Source organism: Solea solea, chromosome 12, assembly GCF_958295425.1.
Source record: "Solea solea chromosome 12, fSolSol10.1, whole genome shotgun sequence".
Classification (NCBI taxonomy): domain Eukaryota; kingdom Metazoa; phylum Chordata; class Actinopteri; order Pleuronectiformes; family Soleidae; genus Solea; species Solea solea.
In genome coordinates, this window is record NC_081145.1 from 16,374,095 (window position 1) to 16,393,926 (window position 19,832).

Sequence of the window (19,832 nt, forward strand, 5' to 3'; positions counted from 1 at the left end):
ACAAACTGGAATATAAAGCTTAAATAGATAATTATAATAAAAAAATTATCAAAATATCATGTTTTTTTCAATTGGAAAAGTATTAAGAGAATATATAAATACAAGTGGTAACTTACTTCAATGGCTTAATTTTTATTTACAAACAGAAGAGATTTAACTTAAAAATGACACGAATGTATGATGTACATATAATGCATGGTCATCTCTATACAGAATACAGATGCTTAACAACATTTAGACCCTTCAATACTTCTTTGATATAAAGGCTAGTAAAAGTAGAAATTTGTGATGAGAAAACTTAATCCCTTAAGCCCCTAACTGGTAAAATGGTCAAACTTAAATCAAATAATAAAAATTAATGTAATACTATTTCCCTCATTTCCAAAACATGGCTCATCAAAGATCTATATGAAGTGCCTTTACCTTCCTATAGATCCATTCCTTTCATTTGATAAAAATACCAAAAGTAACATAATCCTTATGTAAATACTTACGCTGGTGCGTATGTTCTCAAATTATGTTGCACCATGTCCTTTGTTTATGACAATAATGGGTATTTTTGGTAAATCATTCTCAGCTTCTATATTAAAAACACTAAAAAATATTTACAAACCATCTCAGAAATCCGATTTTAAGACTCCATATCATTACTCCTGTGTTTTGAGACTTGTAGCTTTTGCCGAGGCGTCCGGTTGCACTACAGACTCGTCCAGATCTTTAACAAAGTGCCTTAGTGAGTCCAGGCAGCGCTGTTTTATCTCCAACAGGTTCTCATCCAGTGGAGCCTGCAGCAGATTATCCAAACTGGGCTCCTTTGCCACCAACATCTTCACAACCATGCGAAATGTCTCACAGTCTAGCCTGTAATGCTGCACATAAAAAATGGTGTCAGGAACGTTCATATTCGTTTAGATGTATACAATTAATGATAAACCATACACAAGCATCAATAAAAGCGTCACTCGTGTTTGTCCAAGCCTCAAAAGGCACTCAAAATATTTACAGGTCATTCTGAAAAAAACAGCATTATTGGAACATTTTATTTACCATTAAAAATAATGATTTTGTATTTTCCATCTGATAATCAACAACATAAGCTATGAAAAAAATCTCACCTACCCACATCTGCGGTGCATGCACACATAGACATGCACAGGCTTTTACACATTTACACACACACACACACGTGCATGTTCTTCTTCGAGCCAATGGCAATAAGAACAGTTTAATGCATTCAACTGTAAGTGAAATCCATAACTTTATGATTTAGTTACATTATTTAAATGGTCCATAAAGCAGTAATTGGAACAGCCCTCGTGAACAAGTGAGCAGTTCTTTGAACTCTACAGGTGGATCCATGCAAGAACCCACTTCTAGTTTATATTCCTTGAAAACAGGTGTGTGAATGTGTGTACACAGCCTATACCAGCGCCTGTCCACCCGAAGCCAAAGAAACATGAGGCGTTAGAGTATGTTACTGGTGCTATTGCATTCTTTCACAGCTCATTGTAACAATCTCTCACAAGCCTCTCGGATTTTACTGCCAAAAAATGGCTGTTAAGTTCTTTATTAGAGTCCCAGGTGCAAGCTCACAACATCTTTATCACCTGGGGAGAAAAAGGCTTAACGTGGGGCCCTATGCTGAGACTGCAGAGCGATTTAGGGCTCCACTTGGTTGGTCAGGGGGCACAAGGTGACAACAGGGTCCTCCACTGCTGAATTTAATGCAGCCCAGACCGACAGCGTCTGCAAATCAGAGTTACTGAGGCAGAAAGAATGTATTTTCTGTATTTAAAAAAAAACCCACTCAATATTAGACAAAAATTATTAAATAACATCTTCAAAAGGGCAAATATGCTTTATGTATCTAAAGGGTATACTTAGCTTCATAAATAATGTTCATCTCATTTCTATTAAGTTGTTACAAAATCAAATCAAATTCCTAGAAATATTGTATTATACCTGGTTCATGTTGGACTGCCCACAGTACACAGCTATTTTAGGAATGAGGACTGTGCAGGCCTTTATTGTAGAACAAAAATGAGTTGACAGTATCTCATTTAACATTTACTTTTTGTTAAATGCAATAAAAAAAGGCATCGGTTTTGGGTAATTCTGACAGGAAAAACACTGCCTGTCAACTTTAATCAGTGTCCAGTCTTAAGCAGAATGTGAGGTTAACCAGTTTAATGGTTTAATTCCAGGGTTCTGTCAGTTATGGGGAAAATGTTAAACCGCAACTGCCATTTCATTGCCTAGACACACATTATATAACATGTATCGCGGCTAACTCGTGATCATGTGTGAGGTGAATTTTAAATCTGTCCCATCACAATCACATAACCTTTACTTGATGAAAGTTTCCCATGGGTTCATATATCGGATAATGTAATGAATCAACATTAAGTGAGAGAGAGAAATCTGGGTAAAGCCCGAGACAATTGCAGTCAACAGCTTTACAGCTGATTTATTAATCTCTAGTCAGGAGAGGAGAGGAGAGGAGACACGGAAATGATGAAGCAGGCAAATGGTGGTCACAGTTATCAAGGGCTCAAATATACTGTTTATAAACGTCCTTCATACCGTCCTTATTTAATTTGGACATTTGGAATGTGAATACAGCTATGACAGGGTTGTCTGGAGCAAGCATCTGTGTTAAAACTGAGTGACAAGATAAACAACTGCTGCAGTTTATGTATGCTGCTGCCAAATAGGTCTTTTCAGTTTCCCTTTTTCTAAAATGAATACAGACTCCAATCACCTGCCATTAAGGAAAGTCATTTTCTCTCACACAAGAGCAGAATGCACTGTATGTGCTGGTTTCTCGTCGTCTGCAGTCGATGCAAGTGCATTCTGCGCAAAATCTGAACGGACATCAGTTCACCATTACTCTTTGATTTACTGCCCCTGATTCCGAGTGTGGGATTTGCGGACGATCATTAAGTTACACACTCCTCACAGACTTCCTACCCACTCACCAAACATACACAGAGGTTCAGGTTGCAGAGTGGAACGGAAAGAGGTGACCCAATGACCTATCAAAATTATTTTCAGTCTGAGGAAGGAAGAAATGTACAACGGTCAGTACCAAGGCGGTCTTTTCTAGGTCATTGGGCGGGGGGTTTGAACCCAGAAGAGGTCAGAGACCAAAATACTATGACATTCAGTTCAATCAGTTCTCCTTTTTGTTTACAAGCAAACAAAAGAGTCAAGCTTAGAACGCTTAAGGATGACAAAGGCTACTGAGAATACCTTTAAAAAAAAACAAGACTTTGTTGCGAGTCTCTGACTTCGACAAAAGTAGATTAAAAACTACTACCATAATAATTATTGGACTAAATTAGCAACAGCATGTTCCAATAACTGATAATCACTCATATTTTTATTCCTATAACCTTAACCTCAGTCGGAATAATTTGCACTAGGTACAGGTAGAATGCATCAAATGTCATGGTCGCAACAAATAACTTTTAAGTATTTTTAAGTATAATACATATTGTCATTGTACACATACACGAAAAAGGCAGGTCAAGAAAATATAGACCAAAATATCCCAGACTGTGGGAGATATTTGGACCAAGGCTGATGCTTTAATGTCTGCAGATCATGTCAAGCGAATGTCGTGGCTTCACATAATGACAGGCCTAACCGCCGACCACAAGGAAGTGAGAGACTCACGACACGTGTGGGCAGCTGAGCTTAGGGTCAACTTCACTGAACAAAACAGGTTTTGTTCTCTGCCTGCATACAGTAAAAAAATTGTCCGCCTTAGGTTATTCCCAAGTTTTCCTAATGCATTTTCTTAATTGAATTAGACACAGCCACAATTTCAGGTGGGATAATATGGCCACCCCCTTTGCGGATGCAGATGTATCCTTTAAAAAACGTTTTCACTAAATGAGTATTATTACATCTTTCAAAACAAAACCGACCCAAGCTTTCTCATTCTGCAGCCAACATCGACAATGATTTAACTACATTAAATCCTATTTACACAGATATACACACTTAAGTTTCTTAACAAGATAAGAAAAGACTGGGAAAGGTGACCTTCGTGACCCATGAACTCATATTAACACATACAAGATAATTGTGCTGAACCACGAGTGTGAACTTGATTATGAAAATGCATGTACATTTGTTTTAGAAGATGAGTATAACCACACATTTATTAAAATACTAAACAAAGCAGTGACTTCAAACAGCATACTGTTTTTGAGAACACTGCTCCAATGTTACTTGAGCAAACAGGAAGGGTGCTTTTGACCCGAGTGTGCTCTTTATACTGTGAGAAAGAGGTTGCAGGAGGTTCCCCTTCCCTAGAGTGGGAACCATGAGCTGATCTTTAAGCCTGATACTAAGGGGCCACACAGGATGGCCAGGAGCCCCCCAAGAGAAACAGCAACACTGAGGCCCTTAAGGAGAAGTCTTAAAAAGTGGGCTTGTGTCCAAATCGGATGTTTGTGGAGGTCCAAATTGTGAAAATACTGACATGAGTGTGCATCTGGATACCGTTGGGAGGTTTGACTGAGATTTTGCATAAGGCACTCACACTGATATTTTGTGAGGCTCTGTTCAAATGAGCACTGATGCAGGCAGGGGTGCTGCATAATAAGGGAAGTAGGATAATGACTTGAGGGCTGGTACACATTAGGGGATATTAAAAGGGCCATTTTAATCACTCAAGCTGCAAACCGGACCTCTTGATGGAGGGGCCAATAGTTGAAATGGATATGTTTCATTTGCACTGATTGAGATGATGAACCAGACTTCTCTGATAATCACTACCAGGTACTTAGTTTCAATCTGACAGGATGTTTTTGGAGCGCCTTACATGTTTCAATTTATTCTGTGGTCACTCCAAAGAGTGATAAATTGTCCATTTGTTATCTGTTGCACCGTAAAGAAAAAGAGGTGTTGTGATTATGGTTTACAAAACAGCTTGCTCATCATTATGGCATTATGTACAGTGTCATAAGCAAGGATGTTTACCGTGTCAGTGATTTTGTTTGAGGTTTTGGAGTTCTTTTACAGCCATAATAAAACCCACAGAAAGTGTGCTATTTCAAGTGCTTGGCAAAAATGTTATGTTGGTGTGACAAATCAATTTTCAAAAAGGAGCCAGCTGCTGCTAGCAGGCTGATATACACAGTATGAAGTACTTACTGAAAATGGGATTTAGAAAGACAGAAAATAAACAAAGATGGAGCTGTAGTTGTGTATGTGGCAGACTTGTATTACAGTAACTGCTGTTAAATGAAACATTTTCTTCAAATGCATTCAAGAGGATCTGAGGTCGAGCTCTGCCCTCTACCTGATCCTCTGTTTGGCAATCACAGCAGTGATGGATGGGGCAGATGTCACAGTAAAGTCGTGTACCACGTCTGTAGAAGTATTTGAAAATGGCAGGGTGAGCATGTGTGTGTGTATGCCAAGAGACGTACCACACTGTGGGTGGGCCACATGCATCCTGCAGGGCAATTCCTGCCCTGTTTTAACGGGAACAGATAAGTGGCACTGTAGTGAAGGGCTCTGAAGGGGAGGGGAAAAAGAAGTGCAACTCCAAATAGTAGGCCACAAGAGACGTTTGACTGTTCTGCTGACTCATCCTTCTCCTCTATACCAACAAGTGCTGCTCACATGCAAAACTCTCAGCCACGCCATGAAGCTAGTGTAAAAGAGTTGTCTGGACAATGATCCGCCCTGATATCAGAGGGAAACTTGCATGCAACAAGGGCAACCACATAATGTAGTGAAGCCACTAAGAACCGTTTAGTCTTTATTAATTAGTGCAGTACCCATACAATGTGTTGTATTTCTTATCCAAAGAACATCAAGGTCGGCAGTGCACACACTGGTAGCCTTAGTAAGTTTGAAGCCTGTTAAGTCACCCGTTTGACAGTTATGCAAGGAACAAACAGATGATTTACTAATATCTCTTGGGTTTCAACAAGAAAAGTCACCTCAATAAGTCATCTGTCAAGTTTAAAGCCTATCACTAAATCCCAGACAAGTCTGGATGGTTGTAAAGGACAAATCTGATTGTGCCTTTAAAAAGGATCTGATTGTTTGACAAAATGAAGAAAAGGAAAAAGATCTTGTTGTGTAGACAAGAAAGACAACTCATTGGCAGATTCCTCACATTTATAAGAAAATACAATTATTATCTGGGAATGAAATGAAGCATTTTACAATATGTAAGAGACATGGGCATTTTACAGCAGAAAATTACCTTCTCAATTTCCAGAGCCTTTGCCTTAATGGCTTCCAACCGGAGAGCCTTCGAGTTATCATCCTCTTGTGTCACCTTTAGCTCCATGCTGGATGCCACCACCTCCTCTGACTGCACGACAGATGCTGGAGTTTGTTCCTGGCAGGCCAAAGGTTAAGGGTTAGAGCCGAGGTCAGCAAGTTTAGAAACTGGTTCTGATTTCAAAATAGAGACGACTCTTCTCTACTACGGGTGTTGAGGTCTTGTTTTTGTACACATCTCATTATGCATGCCTCCTGTCGACAGCAAGCAGACCGTACCAAATACAGTGGCACAAATGTGTCAGTTACACTTGAAATTGAACGAAGCATGATCTAAATGTTCCTGTTTCAAGGTACAGTTGTTGCCATTTTATTAGTTTACTGTAGTAACCTCTACTAGTCTTAATCCCAATGAGGAGTACATTTATTTTGGAACTGTAACAACAGTAATAGCATGTAATTATAGTATAGCCGTGCAAGTGGAACAGATTATTCCACCTTTTTAAATTCGGATCAATAATGTCGTATAGACGTACTTTTAATTTTATTTTGATTTTATTCACGCCTTTTACCTTTATAGCTTCTGTGCTGTTAGGAGAATCCTCCCCAGAGTCACTGGGAATGAGGCTCACTGGCACACTGGGCTTTTCTGGAGAGAAAAACATCAACAGCTGGAGTTGGAAATGAATGGAACATAGAGCAATCAATTAATTGTGGAAAATACAATGTTCTGGTAAAGGGAAACAAGTATAAAAAGGGGCGGTGTGAAGAATAGATGAGGGTAACCGTAGCATTGTTTTATTTAGTTTTTCTCAGTCCTAAAACCCTGGGGGAGCATACTGATGGGTTGGTGGTCTGGGACGAATGCACAGTGCACAGTTCTTCTAATGACGGTAAAAGGCCAAAACATGCAATTTTGAAAATACAGCAGGGAACAATTACTTTCTACTGTGAGACATTAAATAATCAATTACTTATTCTGAACCAGCTAATGCCAAGACATGATGCAGCAGCTGAAATGTATTAAAAAATATTTTACTGCTCCTTCATTCTAGCCTCCCACACAACAGTGGTTAAGGAGTTCGTCAGTGCTTTAATTAAAATAGCATTCCTTTTGCTGGCTCCAATGTGTCTACAACAGACAAATATGGTCAAGTTATTAGATTTATATGTTTATTTCTCCCATTGTTACTGGAGTGAACTTAGCCCACACATTTGAACTGGGGTGTCTCAGTGGGACTATGGCGTACACACAAACAGTGTTTGAGGCTAAAAACAAACCTATTTACCTGACGTTGGGTCAAAAGGCAAACATATTTATACCAAACATAGGAGACTGAATAATTATTCACATGGGAATAACCGTCAGCTGCTCCTCAAAGGTTCTCATGGTGTACAGACAAAAAGTAAATTAAATAGTTCCAAAAAAAAAAAAAATTATATTTCTGAGTGTTAGTTGCAGTTCACTCTGTTACATGGAGCAGTATAGAGGGTATTCCTTCTTTAAAAAGAGAAAAACAAAACACAGCAGAGCTAAACAGAGCTACACTAATGAGCCTTAATGTCAAGTATTTGATTCTCTCCCCTGGGAAGTTTACTGGCTATAGTTTTTTGGAATTAATGTTCAGGGACATTAGTTATTGAGAGGTTTAAGTTTGTGGGCCTCTTGATAGAAATACCCCTCAAATAGTATTCACATCGTAGCCAGTTTTCACCGGAAGAGTCCAGCTCACCAAGGCCTCAAATGCCTTCAACTGTACCCAACAAAAAGAACTTAGAGAGGGGTAGCAGCAATATGTGGCAGCAGCTGCAGTGTTAATACCCGACAACGGTCATTATCAACTAAAATTTGTGCAAAGATGTTAATAAGAGACTGTGAGGCACAGCCTAGTATATATACACCATCAACAAAACCCTGTCTTTGTATGCTTTGCTCTGCTGTCCTAATTAATAACCCAGAGGGAAGCGGAGGGGGAGGTCCAACTGCTTTCTCACTATTTTATAGCAGCTTCAAAGGGTAGTACGATACACGGCTGTAGCAATAATTTGTTTATGCATCCAAGAAATCAAAGCACTCAAGTTTTTCATTTCCGTCTGTTGTATAATAATGCTTACATCATATTACTCTGATGCAAGTGTTTGTAAAAATATGAAGGCATCAACTTCTTAGTATTGTTAATTTATTAAAGTTCTGGAGCCTGTAAAAAAAGAAATATGACTCCCACTGTGATTTTGGAGACAATAAATCTAACCATTAATCACTTTCTCTGTGGAGAAAAGGGTCAGGTTCTGAATCCAAAGCAAAACCACTCCAATAAACCAAGGGTATCCTTTTTCCCAGCCTTCTAAAAAAGGCTGGTATTGGTGTAATTAACATCCTAACGTGTTTCAGCATACCTTGACCCTCACACTACACCTCTAAAAACAGATGCTTCACCTGGAACGGCTTAATTCCTTTGCACATTATAATTATACACATGTTTCAAATGGGAAAATTAGGTCTCTCTCTCTTTCTCTGGCTGTCATTAAGCAACAGCTGCAAGTACAAACACTGTATGGGATAAAAGGTAAACTTACAGCTCTACCAGCTACCAGCAATCTCATTACTGTGCTCTTTCAGGTTTTCCATGCTGTAGCCAACCACAGGCTGTCATGTAGTTTAGTGTTATACTATGTTACGGAATGTCATTCAGTCCACTAGTGCAGCAGATCAAACAACTATTACTACTGGCTGCTCCTTCTGTATGTCCTTTTCTCTGACTTTCTTTTGCTACTTCCAGACATGCACTAAAAGCTGCACATTCTGTAGATGGGTAAGTGTGAATGCATGTCCTCAGAAGTCAATTAGGAGAGTCTCCAGGGATTTTCCTGCTCATGTGAGCCCACAGAAAGAGAATGGGTTTCCTTCCTCCTATACACTCAAGCAAGGCACCATCTCCTTGTCTGGATCCACCAAAGAACATGTCTCACCCAGACATTGTTCCGCTGAGTTCATCATATGTTAACAGTAAACTATGGAGCAATATAGGACCCAAATCTCTGGACACTTCCAGGATTTCATGTCTGAAATGGCTAACGATTAATGAGAAAAATTGTATTGCTAAGCATTTGTTTTGCTCGTTGTTCACTCCATTAGGACTTCATTTCAGCTGATCTGAGTGCAAGGTTGTGACTCATAACTTACGTTTCTGCAGGGCCTGATGGGGTGTGCGGTTCTGGTCGTTGTCAGGGGAGGAACTCTTGTTGCTGGTGTTTGACCCGGAGCCTCCAAGGGTAAGGCTTTTGCTTCTTGCAGGGGAGCGATCCCGTGTGATGATAGTAGAAGAGATCCGGAAGTCTTGGTCACCTCTACAACAATTGTCACAAATCGGGAAGTTCAGAGGTCAAATTAATACTGCAAAATCATAAAGATAAAAAAGGTTCTGTGCAGCATGTGCAGAACATTTAGAGGGTACAATATATATATATATATATATAACATTTATATGTACTGTATGGCAGTGTACTGATGTTTGTTTAAAAATGTTGCACCTTTAAGTATTGTAATGTTTGTTTTGCACCTTAAAGTACTAGGTTTGCTGAAAGATAAAATGTTCCCTTAAGAAAATAGCCTACAATCTGGCCACTAAAAACAGTAAGAGGGGGAAATAAATGTGTGTGTTTGAATATCAGCTAAAACAACAACTCTCGATCAATGCTTTATAAACTGAGGTTGTCAGAACTGACTGGTCGCTCACAACAAGTTAAAAACTTGACATCTGATTTCATTTCCACCCTGTTCATAGACTTGGTGGTTTTTAACTGTAGTACACAGAATAAAACCACATGGATGTCAGGGGACTGACTTGTTTTTTGTGTCCACCACTTGTCTCCGACGAGGACCCAACCCTCGGCCTCTGTTGCGGAAATTGGGACCATGTCTGCCAGGTTTTCTGAAAAACATTAAAAAAAAATACAGATAAATCAATCTAGCAAAGCTGCGGCAACATTGCTGGTTTATGAAGCAGACAGTGTTTAACTTCAAATGGATAATAAAGACAGAATTAAAGACCTCAAATCTGAGCTGTGGCACACTGATCAATTTGTAGAAATGGAGGCAATCTTCTACTCTGGCACAGGCAATATCTGACAGTTGGACCAATTTTGGTCTTCCATCATTAATGGCAGGTACAGCTATGACTATATATAGAACTAAGGTAATAATGAACTCATGCAGTCACTCTACAATGACAAACTTCTCTGCAGTTATGAAAAATGTGATGGCTTACATAGTGAAATTTCACTGCCCTTAGGTTGTTTTATGATTCTCTACACTCAAAGAAAAAGTCATCTGTGAACAACCTTTAGGTTCTCAGGTATAAATGACCCAGCAGCACCTGGTTGTCATGACCTCTGCCTGAACTCAGGCCACATCTCAAACAAAGAGCAGGTCTAACAAGGCCTCCAACTTTTACGACTCATGCTGTGTTTGAAGTGGCCTGCCATTTGCTACAACACTGAACTGCCTTCCATGCAGTACAAAACTAACATCAAAGGATGATACAAAAAGGCTGTGTACTTTATTTAGCTAAAGCTCAGGTCTTATCGAATAACAACAAATAAATAAATTAACCTAACAAAAGGTGTTAACAAATAATTGAATAATCGAATAATCAGTTTGAGTGTTTTTAAATAATTAAAACAAGCTCTCTGATTTCCCTGCTTGAATATGTTTTGTTTTGGTTTCTTTGCTCCATACTACAAAGAAATTATTGAAATAATTTTGGCTTGTGTTTTCTTAATATTAACAGTCAATATACTAAGAACTGAAAATGTCAATGAAATAATTTGGTATGCAAAAAATAATGAACAGGGAAATAAGAAACAATTACTATTATTTTCATTGTTATTATAAGCTGGTGTAGCCATGAAGCCCATGAAGCTTCACTAATACCGTCCCATTAGTGGGTGTCCTGTATGGGCTTACAGAGCCTGCAGTGCTTGAAATGCATTGTCCTGCATATATGTTAAAACTTAAGGAACTTAAGCCTGAAGCGTTATCCGTCTATTGCCAGTATACCAGGTGTGAGAATCCAGAACAATCTGGAATGTTTGAAAGCACCGTCACAGACACTGCATCAATGAAATGTGACCATCACCTCAAAATCCCCACTAGTGCATGTGCAAAACTGTTGGGAGGGAACGGTCATTTTTGCAGCGCATACAAATAGTGATACCACAAGAAACTCAAGAACAATGGTATACTATATGAGCCAACATTTGCAGTTAAAGATAGACAATTGTTAGATATGATATTTTTGAGAAGTGTGCTTCTCTACACTTTCCTACATGCTTTAAAACCAGGAGTATGAAATGCTTTAAATAATTTGACCAATACACAGCAGATAGATTTCAATATATTTTATTTAATCCAGAATGTGTATGCTGCTCAGAATATCTGAGACATGTGTATGTATGTATGGGTTTGAATGACTGAAGAGGGAGTGGTCCAGCTGTTTTTCCTCACAGGGTGGGGTGGTGGGTGGGGGTGGGGTTGTTTGGCAGAGTGAGTAGACACTAGTGCCCTTTGTCTGTCCCTCTCTCTAGCCTGGTATGACTCCTGGAAAAAGGAGGCCTGGGCCTATTAACTATAAACTTTAAAGTAAGAAGAATGTTGGTGTAAGACTTTTAACTGCTGGATTCCACTGCTACATGTTTGGTTAAGTCCTTGAGCTTAGTTTAAAAGTATTGGGGGTCACAGATAAGTGATACACGCTTCCAAATATAAAACAAATTTCTGCCAATGCATCAGTTTTCCAATCATAAAATGTTATATCTCTTGGTGCACTGGGGAAAATAATCAAACATTTTAAATTACTAAATGCTTATCATGGTTTACATTTTTCCTTAATGATATTACATAGAAAGAATAGGATAAACAGTGGCCAATATATCTATCAGGCCAATATTTACTTTTCAGAACACAGACCTCTACCTCTACCTACTGGTCAAATTATGCATTACACAACCAATTCAGTGACAGCTGCCAACATATATATACACACACACACACACACACACACACATACACACATATACATACACATATACACATATACATATATATATATATATATATATATATATATATATATATATATATACACACATACATATATATATATATATATATATATATACACACACACATACATATGTATATATACACTGCCTGGCCAAAAAAAAATTCACCACCTGGATTTAACTAAGCAAATAGGTAAGGGGTTGCTGCAGTTGGTCAGGTCTAGGTTCAGCAACATTATGTGCCCAAAGAATGAGGTCAGCTGATTACCTGAATATAATGAATTACCAGATTATTCCATCAATGCATTTTTTTCTTCCCTGATGACATGGGCATATTCCAAGATGACAATGCCAGGATTCATCAGGCTCAAATTGTGAAAGACTGGTTCAGGGAGCATGAGACATAATTTACATACATACATACATACATACACACATATACACACATATACACACACACACACACACGCACACACACGCGTATAAACTTACCTTGATTCTCTGCTGTGAAACTGATGGGAGTGATGGCCCTCCTGAAAAGATAATCACAATCACAACAATAACATTAGGAAAGGCTGATGGGAACTACAAAAGGCTTATTTAATTAGCCATGTTGAGATCAAATTTATGACATATATTAGTTAGTCATGCACATTGCTAATCCATCTGTTAATGGTATTTGGTCTGTAATGCTATGACTTAATATTCATTTTCTGAAAAAAATAATAATACTAATTTAGAACCATGGAGGAACAAGTTATTCTTACATTTTCTGGAGGTGGGGGATTTCCGAGAAAACTGAGATAGTTGGGGTTCTCATCACAGTAAGTCTCATTGAATTGGTAATAGCCCTCCTCACAAAATTCACGAGAATCACGGTAATTTCGAGTTCCACTGCTCCACTGGTTATCTTGAAACCGTCTGTCATAGTCCGCCTCTTGCCGAGGCATTTGATTCCTCTCATCAACAATACTGACAAGTCGATGGACAGTCACCTGAGTAGACACAGTATCACATGTTATATTTGCTCCTACGTCTAGTGAAGTCTGTATCATCTTGAAGCTGGGGGCATACTATGTACAAATTTAGAACTGTAGATGTCAACCCACGCTTAACACTCTCACGTAAAGACAAAGCTCATGATTTGTGCTCACACTGCCCACTCCATCGTTAACCCATGGCCTGACTTCTCACACCGTACTTCTGGAAAGCTTCTATGTAGTGTATGTCCATATGTGATTTCCTAAGATGTAGCATCTTATTCAAAGCAACTGCAATGAGGAAAAGATAGTCCACTAGATACTTTGAGGGATATTATGATTGTGATATGATCCACAATTGTGAAGACTGATCATCTTTGAATAATAACTATCTTGCTTGATAAAAAAAATTTGGCCCAGTGAATTTCTGCAGCACTGAACAATTTGATCACACCATGGTATCAAACAATTGAAGTGTCGTCCAAAATGAAAATAGCACTAGGTTGTATTGCAGTTTATTATGTCATTAATTGTATCGTCCTAGTGGCCACACACAGCAAATAAGATAATAAATATTCCCCTCCCCAAAGAGCATATCCATCTTTTTAGTTGGAAATTTCTGATTGATGTCTCATCACAATAGCTCACTTTCAGGACACAGTGGTAACTAAGAAACAAACAGATTATTCTGGGCTTATCTGCCTAACTTGTTTGATATATGGGGCACAAACTAAACCAAGAGACAGAACAGTACATTTGTGTGAACAAATTCAAACTGGTATATCTTGACTATGCAAGAAAAACTTGACTTACTTCTCTTGCATCGATTCCCGAAAAACGTTTTTCATATGCATCTCTTATGCTTCGACCATGTCGGTATGCCACTGCAAGAAAGACATTTTCTTCTCAAACATGAACTGGAAAAACATGATTCTGCAATATGAGGGAGCAACTTTGTCATCTCTAATCAGCAAGGGAACAGGCTCTCTATTTTACTTCCTACTCCAAACAATTAATAGTCAAATAGAGACAAATGGGTTAAAGATCTAAAGATGAGTAAAGACAGTTGAAAATGTCGGCTTTTATTTTCTGGTACTTAAATCTACATGCGTCAGCCACTTTAGGACATTGCACCTATTATACTTAACCACGTCATTACAAATGAGCAAAATTAATTGAAAATACAGTTCTTTAGTAATTTGAAGTAAATAATGAATTAAAATAATATACAAGCACAAGAACAACCTACAAAACCCACACAGAACAAAGTTTGGCTGAACCAGGGTTCAAATTCAAAACCTTCCTGCCATGAGTTGACAGTGCCCCTAGTTTAACACATTAACACCCAGTTAGGTTTAGTATCTCAATATCGATGTAGTTACTTGTATTTCTTATGCATATTTATGATTAATTGAGCTTCCAGCAGCAGGTCTCCTGTAGAGGTGGTGATATAACGGCATCCTTCCTTGTGCAATACAATAATTGATACAGCAGGGCAAATATTGAAACTTTAATAAATAAATTAAGGCGCTCTAAAGTAAACCGTCCGTGCCAGTTTCACTCACTGAAAGTGTCTACTTTTTGTCTCCTTGTGGCAGTGCTGCTCAAATGAATGAGGGAAACTTGGGCAGAAGTTACCTGGTCGAGGAAGAGTTTAAAGTGGAATAATGGCGGAGAAAGCTACGTTAAGAGATGCCCCATACATTATACTTCAATATATAGACTGTATGCACGTGGTTCTATGTTGTGAATAAATAGAGAAATCCTGCACTTTTCATGAACGTATTGCTTTCTTCAATTAGATAGTTATTGTGTATCGCTAAATGAGATTGTGTTGCAATATATTGATTATCACAGAATTGTTGTGTCATGGACTATTTATTGCATAGTATCGTGAGGTACCCTGTGATTCTCCTAGTCTTCTGATATGTGATAAAGATTGAAAAGGTAATCTTTCACCAAACTACAGAAAAGCAAGAGGGATAACAGACAAAACATCACAGGAGGCAAGGCAGCAACTGATAGATAGATAGATAGATAGATAGATAGATACTAGACATTCTGATTGTAAAATGATACAACTGCCCTGTTTTAACTTACTGATGAGTAGATGGGTTGGTTCCTTCAGTAGCGACACTTCAATGGTGTAATCTTTACACCTCAGAGAAAGACGAACCTGAGAGAAAAATTAGAACATTCATGTATATCTGGCTCAGTATACCTCCCACCCTAAACCAAACAGGTACAACGCAACTCACTTCACTTCAAATATACATTTTCAAACCACACAAATTCGGGCAACAACTGCTGCGCTTTACTATTTACACTAACATGAAAACATGGATTCGCATGTTGTTAGCAAACCCAGCTGTTAGCTTCTTAGCAAAACGGGCAGTGTAAAGAATCTAGCCCCCCTCAAATAACGATGTTACCCCTTACTACGACGTGTGTCTTACATATTTCTCAAATCAGAACAAACCTTTAATTCGACATCTGAAGCCAGTGGTTACGCAGCGGTAAAGCGCTCTCTATGCTCACAAATGAAAGCAACCGCAAAGACCATCGGACTTGCCGCGTTTCTATTTCTTCTTTTTTAATCTGGCACACTTGACGCTGCAATAGCTCACTACTGCCCCCTTATTGTGGACTACTACTTCTACTACCACTACTACTACCACCACCACCACCACTACAACCATTACTTCTTTTTGGTATTTATGGCGGTTCGCAAGCAACGTTTTGGTACATTACCTCCACCAACTGGTATGGGATGTGGCTCAGGACTTCTTTTATTCAAAATAAATAAATAGCTTTAAGAAAAAAAAAACATAAATATATCAAATGTGTTGTCTTGAGAAGTTGAAACAAAAATATATCATAATTGTGAATAAAATGTATTTGCAAAATAAATCTTCATTTCATTTTGTTTCTTGTAATCCTCTACATTGTACACCTCACTGTAGGATGCTTCCCTATTCTGAATGTTCAATAATGACCATGCATTTCCAAACTGCAATCTTGATATTACAGATTATCCCTTCCTTTTCCTTACAATGACGCTCATCTTATCCACTTTCCTTTGTGTTTTATACAGACTGAGCCAGTCCCCAGTTGTTGATTTTCTTCTCACTGCTTTTGACACTGCTATATCAATGATGTGGACATCTTCTGGTGTGTTTAAAAGGTTTTCATCGACACACAATGTAAAATAATTATACTGAAAGATACCTCTTTGGAGTCCATGTCTTGTCCTGGGTTCTGCATCATGAGGGGGTACAAAGTCTGTAGGAAACTATTAAGTACAACAAAATTATTATAACAAAATCACAAACTGCTGTGTGTGATAATTTTGAGTTAAAGTCATTCTTAAATAATGCCAATATTTAGTGCTGTCTTTTTTTTTTTTAATGGAAACAAAAGTTGCCTCATCAGAGATTTTTAAAGGGGCCCCTCAGTCACTTAAACCAGGTGGGCCTGTTTTGTCCCAAAATGCCCAACTGAACAACGAAATCCACATTGCAATCGCACATGGAACGGAGATAGAGTTCGTTTAACATATTCTACTAATGTTTCTATTGTTTACACGAGCAACCGACAAAAAAACTAAGTTTTCTCACGTGTCAACTACTTCTCTGTGCATTTCACCGTCAGAACGCCTTGTGTCACATTATCAGTGTTCCCCTCTGTTGTGATTACATCAGCAGTGATTGGCTGAGGCAGTGTCACGTGTCCAGCCCTGGAGTTTCCACCACCACAGCTGAGTAAAAACAGCTAAATGCGTCTGCTCACCTGTAACATTCAACCGTTTCTTCTCCGCTGAGCCCGAATTTCACCACATGGGAGACAAGAAGAGTCCCACAAGGTAAAACTGTCGCGGGTGTCGTTGAATGAGGACTTACTGAGCCGGTTGAAAACGCAAGCTTGGTCAATGGATGGAGCTGTTTTACTCAAGTGTTCATGGCGGCTGGCTGTTGGTGTAACACGGGGCAACTGCTAGTTTATACTGAAAGCGTCTTTCCCAGCGACTGTGGCCTTTGAGCTGAAAATAGTCAATTTAACTGTCTCTTCTTTCCGGTTACAGTACCAACCAACTTGTCTCTGGTCATTGCTGTCGTTGAAAACGGTGCCGCTACCAGTGTGTTTTTGTTTGGTTTTTGTTTGAAGGCCAAAGCGGCAGTCCAAGCCATCCTCCGACGATGTGTACTGGGACTGTAGCGTGTGCACGTTCAGGAACAGCGCTGAGGCGTTCAAGTGCATGATGTGTGATGTTCGGAAAGGGACGTCAACACGGTAAGGGCACTGCACCCTTCGTTTTCGTTCGTTTTAATGTCACGACATCAAAACCTCACAATGCGACATTACCACTGTGACAAGTCCGCGGTAGAGGTAGTCTGATTAATCAGCTAGTTGTTTTACTTTGTAATAGTCGACATCAGCTTATTATTCTTTAAGTAATAGGCCAAATATGACTTAAGTATGAACATTTGTGTTGTCAGAGATTTGATAACTGCTATCAAATGCACTAAAAAAAAGTTTCATCCAAAAGTTTATTTGACAAATTTTAGTTTTTGTGATGACAACCTTATATTTAATTTAACTGGTGTTTTTTAGTTCCACTTAGCCTTGATTGTTGGACTGTTAACGTCTATTACATTGTAATGATCCTAGCCACTGTATTTATGTAATTGTAGAGTAAATGCTGTATGCCACACACTTCTCCATGTGAGGCATATTTGTTTAAAAGAACTGCTAACCACATCATAGTGACTATGCTGCTGTGGTATTCTGAACCCTCATAGTAACTAATGAAATGAAGTATTAAAAATGTACGTATTTACGTTACAATGTCCCTTTATGTGTTACTCCTTAGGCCTATGATCCCCAATGTATCTCAAAGGAAACACTGTTTTTTGGGAACATAAGGAGAACATGTATTACTTCTTCTGACTATCTCTGGAAGATACCCACTTGATATTTGATGTTGTTGGGTTTGTGTTTTTTAAATGATAATCCACCCTCATTCGTATGACTATAGTTGCCAATAAGACCGATAACACTTTTTTTGTCTCTTACAGAAAACCACGACCTGTTTCTCAGCTTGTTGCACAGCAAGTAAATCAGCAGTTTGCACCACCCACACACCCGAAAAAGGAGAAGAAGGAGAAATCGGAGAAAGATAAGAGTGATAAAGAACCAACACTGAAAAAGAAAATCCATAAAAAGATGAGGTGTTTAATTTATTTTTGACCTTTGTTAGGTCTTTTTATATGTAACTAACATATTTACTATCCTCCAATGAGTTTTTTTTAACCCCTGTTTATTTCTCTCCCTACTAGGCCCAGGTTAAAAAACATAGACAGGAGTAGTGCCCAGCATCTAGAGGTCACAGTTGGAGACTTGACTGTAATAATCACAGACTTTAAGGAGAAAGCCAAACCCACATCCACTTCAACAAGTGCTGCTTCAGCAGACCAACACAGTCAAAGTGGCTCGAGCTCTGATAACACTGAACGAGGGGTCTCCAGATGCTCATCTCCCGCGGAGAAGGCTCCTCAGTCAATGGAGAAATTCACTAACCTTCATATACCCAATTAGCACAACTTGCTCTTCTGTACTCGCAACAGCCACAACCAGAGATTACACTTAATGCACACATTTTAATAATACTATAACTAATGGTATGATGTCAATCACTTCCATTTCAGGTTGGATTTTTCACTGCCTTCCCATAGTGATTAAGATTTCAGGTGACGGGACAGATCAGAATTGTTACAGAAAACCGACCATGATAAACTAAATTGCACTCTGTACCACATGTTGTGGTGTGGTGACTTGTTTTTTTAGCACCTAGCATCAAACTGTTGGTCGTTGCTGCTGAGATGCATTATGAAAAAAATGTGAAGAAATCCTCAGAATTGTAGTTTATCCTTGATTGTTGTTTTTGTTGATGTTTTTTATCATTATTTGCACTTAATGGCATCCTATGTTCATGATAACATGTTTTAGCATTATCTCCATTTCGCCATTAACAGTAAATTCATAACACTGTTATTTGCCTTATCATTTTATGCAATTGGATGCAATAATACTTTCACTGTCTAACATTTGAGTCAAAATATTGAACAGTTATTCTAAGTATGCTTTTCCTTCACTTAGTAGATTCAAGCACGATTTAATCAATAGAATGGTTTATATTGTAAAATAATGTTAAATAAAATAAGCTGTAGATACTTGATATGTTTTTTTATGTCAAGCAGTATGTAAAAACATGGAAGTTTGCATATAAGGGTTTGTATGTTGAATTTGTCAATGACTGATTTTTACATCATGAATGGTATGTTCCATAAAAGGACAACATGACAAGGCAGCAGACTCTCAACTTGCACATTTTTCACTGTGCTCTGTTTTATTATTACCCATTACCATTTCACACTTGTTGCAAGAAGTGGAAAAAAAACATCGCAAATTGTGTCTTAATTTAAGGGTCATAAAAGCAGTGGCTGAAAAGTAACCCATTGCATTCACTGGCCTACTGTT

The 19,832-nt window shown here is 38.4% G+C and overlaps 2 protein-coding genes across 4 annotated transcripts; one reads left to right on the top strand and one right to left on the bottom strand.

The window, feature by feature from the left end:
- Positions 1–311: 311 nt before the first annotated feature.
- LOC131470372 (periphilin-1-like) lies at positions 312–17,499 on the bottom strand. Of its 3 annotated transcripts, none has more exons than XM_058646154.1 (11): positions 17,085–17,499; positions 16,524–16,587; positions 15,396–15,471; positions 14,109–14,179; positions 13,083–13,310; positions 12,808–12,848; positions 10,098–10,184; positions 9,437–9,600; positions 6,825–6,901; positions 6,233–6,370; positions 312–869 (listed from the first exon to the last, which is right to left on the bottom strand). In XM_058646154.1, the coding sequence occupies exons 2-11, from the start codon at positions 16,560–16,562 to the stop codon at positions 648–650; spliced, it is 1,143 nt and encodes a 380-aa protein (XP_058502137.1). In that variant the 5' UTR covers positions 16,563–16,587; positions 17,085–17,499; the 3' UTR covers positions 312–647. The 3 variants fall into 3 exon arrangements, with proteins under 3 accessions (XP_058502137.1, XP_058502136.1, XP_058502138.1); XM_058646153.1 differs by lacking the exon at positions 17,085–17,499 and adding an exon at positions 16,913–16,950; XM_058646155.1 differs by lacking the exons at positions 16,524–16,587; positions 17,085–17,499 and adding an exon at positions 15,775–15,910.
- On the top strand, positions 17,019–19,819 carry LOC131470373 (YY1-associated factor 2-like). Its single transcript, XM_058646156.1, is given in 5 exon segments — positions 17,019–17,157; positions 17,460–17,585; positions 18,371–18,523; positions 18,632–18,831; positions 18,834–19,819. Coding segments are annotated over 5 exon segments (543 nt in total). The 5' UTR covers positions 17,019–17,131; the 3' UTR covers positions 18,872–19,819.
- Positions 19,820–19,832: the final 13 nt, after the last annotated feature.

What these genes read in the sequence shown, in the direction of transcription:
- LOC131470372 (XM_058646153.1), bottom strand. Translation starts at nt 16,935, where the DNA reads ATGCACAGAGAAGTAGTTGACAC. An exon ending in CGGGAATCGATGCAAGAGAA is followed by an intron (nt 13,311 to 14,108) that starts GTAAGTCAAGTT and finishes GTGTCTACTCAG; the next exon opens with GTGACTGTCCATCGACTTGT. An exon ending in CCATCAGGCCCTGCAGAAAC is followed by an intron (nt 6,902 to 9,436) that starts GTAAGTTATGAG and finishes TTTTCTCTCCAG; the next exon opens with AAAAGCCCAGTGTGCCAGTG.